Source organism: Poromitra crassiceps, assembly GCF_964638095.1.
Source record: "Poromitra crassiceps genome assembly, chromosome: 27".
NCBI classification, from domain to species: domain Eukaryota; kingdom Metazoa; phylum Chordata; class Actinopteri; order Beryciformes; family Melamphaidae; genus Poromitra; species Poromitra crassiceps.
The window spans coordinates 683086-690455 of NC_139650.1; the positions used below are offsets into that span (position 1 = coordinate 683086).

Below are 7370 nucleotides of genomic sequence, written 5' to 3' on the forward strand. Positions count from 1 at the left end.
TAGTTCAGAGATACAGTCGTTTTGGGGGAATTTTACTGTTTTCCCCAGAGTCACAAACAAATACATGCCTTCAGACCAGACAGACCTGTTTTTAATTTAGTCTGAAGTATGTCAAATAGCAATATCAGGCTATTGGCTCAATTGTTGAGTGTCTATGGGAAAATAACATAAACATAAAGATATTTAGCAAAACTACAGTATGTAAGTAAACTTGGGGGGGGGGGCTTTGTCCACAAGCTCTGTCTGAGGGGAGGCCCACAATCTGACTTTGAAAACCCCTGATCTATATAGCCTGTGTCATGTCCAATACTTGAATAATATGAATGACAAAGTAGTTAGACTCTTAAATTTGGAAATGTTTTGTTTTTTATTTCAATAGCTTATTAGTCACAGCATAAAAATGGGAACATCGTATCGTATAAAAATAAAGTGACTCTGAGGATTGTCCGTTCTGTACACGTCTTCAGATGGAAACTGAAATGGATCAGACGTATCCAATGATATCTTTGCAGATGATGGGCTGCCGGCTGCCTGACTTCATGAGGGCTGCGAAGTGGTAGAAGTCTGTGTCCATCTGGTGAAGGCACGAGTGGGACTGATGGAAGAAGGGGGCTCTGGGCGGCTGCGCGTCCCCAACTGGACAGGAGAGGCGTTTGGGAGCATTGGCAGTCCTGTTAACACGAGAAGCATCTGTGGACCTCATCCTCACTCTGCCCTCCACGCTCTTAGAAATGCCAGCCAGTTTCCTCCTCATGTTGACAAAGAAGCCTCGAGCCCGCCTTTGCCCAGGACCGGGCTTCAGTTCAGTGGCTTCAGGGCAATCCGGCAGGTCCATCCAATTCTGTATGAGGTCGGCAAAGCTGTTGTCCCCCAGAACCAGAGGTTGACGGTTGCGTCCCCTGGTCAACAGGGAGTTGGTCCAGTCCTCTGGGTCACTGACCTCAAACGACGTCCACCTCTCGAGACAGGCGTCGGAGGTGGATTTGGGTCTGACGCGTCCGCTGGGGGCCCTGTTTGTGCGGAGGCAGGCGGACGAGGACACCCTCACGTTCCTCGTCCTCCTGAGGACCACCCCCTCGTCCTGCCACGACGCCTCCGAGTAGCCCGAGTCGCACTCCAGACTCTTCTCGCTGCTGGGAGAGCCCGCCAGGCCCAGCCTGAGGCTGAGACCCAGCCGGCTAACGGTGTCCTCCTCCTCTTCCTCCTCCAGAGGGTCGCTCAGGCAGAAGGCCGAGTCGTAGGTGCTGGCCGTGCTGGCGTCGGACATCCGCAGGCGCGTGTGGTGCTCTCGCTGCAGCGCCCTCTGCTGACAGGCACGCGCCACAGCAGAGTGGCGGGCGAAGGCGGGGAGCGGGGCGGCGCTGACAGGGGGCTGTCTGGGCGCGGGGCAGGTCCTCCGTAGCTGTTTCAGGTCCTGCAGTGACCTCATCATGTACTGCATCTGCTCCCGTAAACAGTCCCCGGAGTCACGTAGACAGAGCTGTGTGGACAGAAGAGGAGGAGTCAGACAATGGGACGACATAAATCACATACTTTGGCACATCAGTCAAAGAAGGTGAATGGCTGATTTCAAAGCATTTCTGATCAACAGTTGTCGAATGTACAATGGCTCTATAATGACCACAGTTGACTAAAATAACAGGGAGTGCTCGGCAGGCTCAGGCTTGCTCACTGTTCGTCATGTGGAGTTTCAACTGTCTATAAAAAGAAGAGCTTTTCTCTTATCGTGATCTTTACCTTCGGCCATAGATCACAAACTGCTGTTTTTAGAAGAACACAGCTCTCATATTCACGCATTTTCAAGGTGCATTTTCCAGCACCATACGGCTGTGGTAAATTACATATTTATACTCAAAATGATTATTTCACTTCGTCCTCACATTAAATCAGACATTGTGCTATAAAAGAAAACAAAAATATGTTTTGTGACCGGCTGCCTGAGTTCATACAGACAATATTATTTCAAATTCAATGACTTTCAATGACTGTCCGCTCCTCGTCTTGTGTGTCACCTGGTGACAATAAATATGATGACGGGATCGTCTCATTTCAGGTATTATTAAAAGGTGTTTGGTTTACACGAGTGATTATGGAGATGAAACACCAGATTATGTAGAAAATCAAGCACATTCCTAACCTTGAAAACATGACGGTTAACATAAAGTAAACTTTCAAGGCTTTTGTACGAACCCTGTAGGCTACTTGACCAACACCAAGAGTGAACACCCTTTCGCCATCATTGACTCAGAAGTTACAACTGCAAATCCATATACAGATGTTACTTAGTTATAATAGAGAGATCTACATAAAAAATAGTTTTTTTTTAAACACAAACTTAGTATATAGGCAGAGATGTAAGAGCATTCTACTGTGTACTGATAGCATTTTGGATCTTGGTTCAGCGACAGGGGGCCTGCCTCTTTAAGGGTTCACTGCAGCATGTCTGCATATGAAATTCAGCAGTAACACACTTAAGAACATTTCCTGTCTGACTCACAGGATCCTGTGCTGATTGGTCAGAATCAACCAGTGGCTCACTTTCAAAATCAAACAGAGGATAAGAGATCATGTGACACTATGTGTGTGTGCCTATAGTGAAAAATGGAAAGATGGATTAGATGGACACATAAACGCAGACTGCTCACACCTCTTAAAATGGGTGCATTCATGTAATTAATTATTTACTAACTAAAAAAAAGTTATACTTATTTCATATAGGCAAGTAAAGGGTACAGACTACTGTTTTATCACAGAATTCTGAGAACAGACTCTGCTTCAGCCCTCGGGCTCAAAAGGTGAGACACTGAGAAGCTGAATGGACAGTGGTGAGATAGACCATGTCCATGAGTAATGTTAACCATCGTCTCAACACAGGACACAAGTTCTGTTTGAGGGACTAGATGTCCACATCCAACACAACGCCACACAAAGGTACAGTTCTTTCCTTCATGCAGTAGACTACAACCTTTGAACCTGAATGACCCCTCTCCTCTGTGTCTTTTAAAGCATTTGACCCTGTTACAAGACCTTCTGCCCTTATGTGTGCTCTTCATAACTCTGCTAGATGTTGCAAGAACTTGAGAATGTAGCCACAACAGGTTTGTGTGTGCAGGCATGAGCCAATCAAACAGAAAATTCAATAAAAAGCAGGTGACCATTTTAAAAACCTTTCCTCCCCTGCACGGACAATAGAAATGAACATGTGCTGCAAACCCAACTGTTTGTTCTCCAAGCATTCCCATATGCTTCAGAGAATGCACAGGCATTTGAGCATCACTGAGCGGTCAGCCGTCTGCGCAGTGTTGCACTGGGCAGATGTTGTCTCTAATACAGTAGCCTATGTTGGAACCAGGAAACTGTGTTCAGATTTAACGCAAACTAGTTCAACGTTTACATTAGGCTACATTACCTTTTTAATAGCAGCACGCCAACAGCAGGTAGCTACGAGTTATTATGCAGTCCACAAACAAAACGAGCCAATTCAGCCAAATAAGAAAGAGTGCAACATGTACATTTTTATAAAAAATAAATAAAATAAAATAAAAAGTATGAAGAAGCCGAACTCACCATTTCTTTTCCTTTCATCTGCAAAGCTCAATTACTGCAAGAAAAACAAAATGGAATCAGTTACAACTTCTAAACAGACATGCTCCAGAAATGTAAATGTTGCGCTTTGAAGTAGCCTATAGATAATACTCACATGTGAAAAGACACTTTCTGCCCAAAGTAAATCATTAGTCCAATAAAAAAAGTGTTTTCCCCCCGGGCTGTTCAGCGATGTCGGGCAGGCTGGAGTGTTAACCGTGTGGATCCAGTCCCGTCCTGTGCAGATGTGCACTGCAGAGTGAACTCTTCAGTCCGGTTCTCCCCCTTTTTACAGCACCGCGCCAAGCAGCCAATTAGAGCGTCCTGTGTCTGAAGCAGCCAATCACAGCTCAGCAGGACGCCTGAGCGAAGTCATCTGGAAACCCAGCAGCTGTCTGCTGCCACACTGAAGACAGACTTGCAAGAAGCCCACAGAGCAGCAGTCAGCAGAGGTTAAAGTTACCTAGAGACCCACCACTGTAGTCTTAATGACGTGCAAGCTGGCATCTGGCAATCATATGAATAAAAGAAAAAATTTGTTAGTTTTGTGCGCTGAACAGTGAGGACAAATGCTAATTTGGGTCATATCATAAGAGATCATGCAGGATGTTATTTATGCTAAAATGCCCAATTGTTTCCTTATCACCAATCATGTGCACAATTTGGTAGAACTGAAAACTAATTTTCAAAAATACCTTTTCGACATATTGTATGTCTATAAATTAATTATTGATGCATTGATGTGAGGTAACCTTTTTCAAGATTAGTTTTTGCTTCTTCACTACTTAGTTTTATTTGATTTTTGTGTGAACATTCTATTCGTGTTGGCAGAGTAGAACATGTATGTTCTCACACACACACACACACACACACACACGCACGCACGCACCCACGCACGCATTCACTCACTCACTCACTCAGTAAGTCATAGACTTTTAGCCTTATTTTCTGGTATTTTTTCCTGTGATGAAAGGAGGTCAAATTTGCCAGAGAAACTCTTGCTCTCTCCTCTTAAAGTCACCATTCTTTGCCAATTCATTCTCCCTGGAGCAGCTCTAGATTTCATATCTTGATGACATCACCCATTCAAGTCTTCTGGATTGGTCATGATTGGTCCATGACCCCAAATATAATACCTGCAAAATGACCACATGGAGCAACCATGCAACACAGACCCAGGCCTGATCAGCCTGTGGTGGGCCAGCCTCGGATGAAACACCCAATGAGTCTGGGGTACACAACTGACAATGTGTTGTGCTGGTGGCTCCTAGTGGTCATCGCCAGTTCCAACCCCACCAAAGAGAACATATCCAACCCTACTCAAGAAGACATCAATCAGGTGTTGTGCTGATTTCATCAGGGATTGTAACATCTAGTCCTATTAAGCAATCAAACCTGATCAAGGTGGGATAGCTTTAACATGTATATGAATTCAATTCAGAAAGTACTCCACTTTTACATCGATCAAAACACAGATTCTTGACCATTAAAATTGAACCCACCAAGATGTTTGGCTGTAAAAACTGCAGCAGTATGAAGTGGATATTGTAGAATCCTATAATGTGAAGTTCTGAACTGTGAGACTGGACACAGAAGAGTATAGCTGCTATAGGCTACTGGACAACACAAGACATGTGATGTAGAAGTGTGTTATGTCTTGGTTACCTGAGTGTCCTGCATGTCCTGATCATCACATCCAAACTATTCCAGAATGGCACAACCACATCAACGTTTGCAATATTTATATGATTCTCATGTCAAGAAATAACTGATAAATATACGGAGTGTAAATAAAACATCTGTGAACATCTGTGCTCATGTAACCTACTGTGTTCAAGTACCAACAAATAGAGTTTGGCCTACATTCAATCCATTGTGAAAGGCAGAGCTCAGAGAAAAGGTCAGTCAGTGCAGTAGTCACATTTCAGTAGCCCTGTGTAATGATGTGTGGCCTGTTGAATAGCTACTCAGTGGCAGCAGCCTTTATTATAGAGTGGATTTTAAGGTAATTCACAGGTTTTCTGGGATGCCGTCCTTAATGTGCCCCCCCCCAGAAAGATGATGTTGACATAGGCGAAAGCCTTTTCTGAAAAGCATAACTAAGGATAAGCATTAGATAATAATCATATATGGATCAATTTGTTAGTCTGCATTAGGCACAATCACCTAACATCACAAAGAAAGAATGAAGCCTAATTACCCAATAATTTATAATTAGTGGTTAATAATTAATAATTACCCTTAGAAGCGTAATTACCCAATAGTTTACAGCAAAATGATTGGGAGATTATAAATGTGATCAAGATGACCATATTGTTATTATGTCTAGGAATTAATTGTACGGTTCATTCCCCATCAGTTCCCCATGCATAATTTGCAAGTAAAGTTGGTTAAGCAGGTTGGGGCATGCCATGAGGACCTATAGGCTTTTGGGTGATTTGCTATGGAGACAACTCTGCACCTGAACAGCAGGTCATCACATTTGGATGACTCCCAAACAGCTTTGAGCAGATGCATACCTCCAAAGCCCATCAGATTTGCATAGACATCTATTCACAGATCAGTGTGTGAATGGAAGACTGAGTGCCACTGTCAAGGCTACAGGCTCAAAGCCCAATTAGGCTGCAGATTATAACATTTACATTTTAGAGCTGACACCCCTATCCAGAGTGACTGACAATGAGTACAACAGCAGAACTAAAATCACCAAAATAAAACAAGCAGCCAAAAACAGTGGTACGCAATTCCTTGCCCTACTCAGGAGCCACATGATATGACACCCCCCCCCCCCCTATAAAAAAAAACTTTGCAAGAGCCACAATCCAAAAAAGTCCCTTTCGTCCCTTTATATTTATGTATGTATGTATGTATGTATGTATGTATGTATGTATGTATGTATGTATGTATGTATGTATTTATGTATTTATGTATTTATGTATTCATGTATTCATGTATTTATTCATTTATTTTAAGTGGATTAAAAGAGCCATAACTACCCATAAAGGAGCCGCATGTGGCTCTAGTGGGAGTATGGTAGCGGGGCCACTAGACCGGCCCTCTGCAGGCTTGTAGGTGCTGGCTGTAGCGGTCAGCACTCTCCCTGGCTGTAAGAAGCTGCTTTTCACACCACTGAACCAGAACCTGCTGCAGCATCTCCACACGTGCACGCTGGAGCCGTGGTATCTGGGACACACACACACACACACACACACACACACACACGTACAGACACACACACACACACACACACACACACACACATGTTTGCATGTGCACAAAGAAACAACATATTACAGGTGAGGTGGTTAGGCAGGTAGGTGATGAGAACATGTGAAATCCAGTGTTATTTAACGTTCTGTTTAGGCATTCCAGATGTGATCAAACTCCTTCTCTGCTGCCTTCTTCACCTCCTCCATCTGATGAATATGGAGAGCATGGCATCATCATTATACACTTGGTGTTCATCAAAAGAAATGTACTGTTTATAATGGCATCTCGTGTCCTAAAATCAGTTTTCCCTAGCTGCTGTGATGGTACTGATTCAGATGAGCAGAACGTTGCTGACATCTGCTGGTCACAAGAAAACACGGGTCTCTCTGTATGAGGCCATGGACACTCACAGCAGCCTTCTTTAAAGGTTTGGCCCTCTCTGCGTTCCTGCTGGCCGTCTCCAACTCCACTAGTTTACAATAAGATACTGGTCAGATGTTTCAATATGGCCTGTCACAAACAAAGAGAAGTCTAAGAGAAGAGAAGTCTAAGATTATAAGTAGTATATAAAGAGA

At 43.7% G+C, this 7370-nt stretch overlaps 1 protein-coding gene across 1 annotated transcript; it reads right to left on the bottom strand.

Annotated features, from left to right (window-relative positions):
* Positions 1-354: 354 nt before the first annotated feature.
* LOC310799268 (PAK4-inhibitor inka2-like) lies at positions 355-3839 on the bottom strand. Its single transcript, XM_083661863.1, has 3 exons — positions 3701-3839; positions 3568-3601; positions 355-1480 (listed from the first exon to the last, which is right to left on the bottom strand). Exons 2-3 carry the CDS (start codon positions 3583-3585, stop codon positions 485-487), a joined length of 1014 nt encoding a protein of 337 aa, XP_083517989.1. The 5' UTR covers positions 3586-3601; positions 3701-3839; the 3' UTR covers positions 355-484.
* Between the last annotated feature and the right edge of the window lie 3531 nt (positions 3840-7370).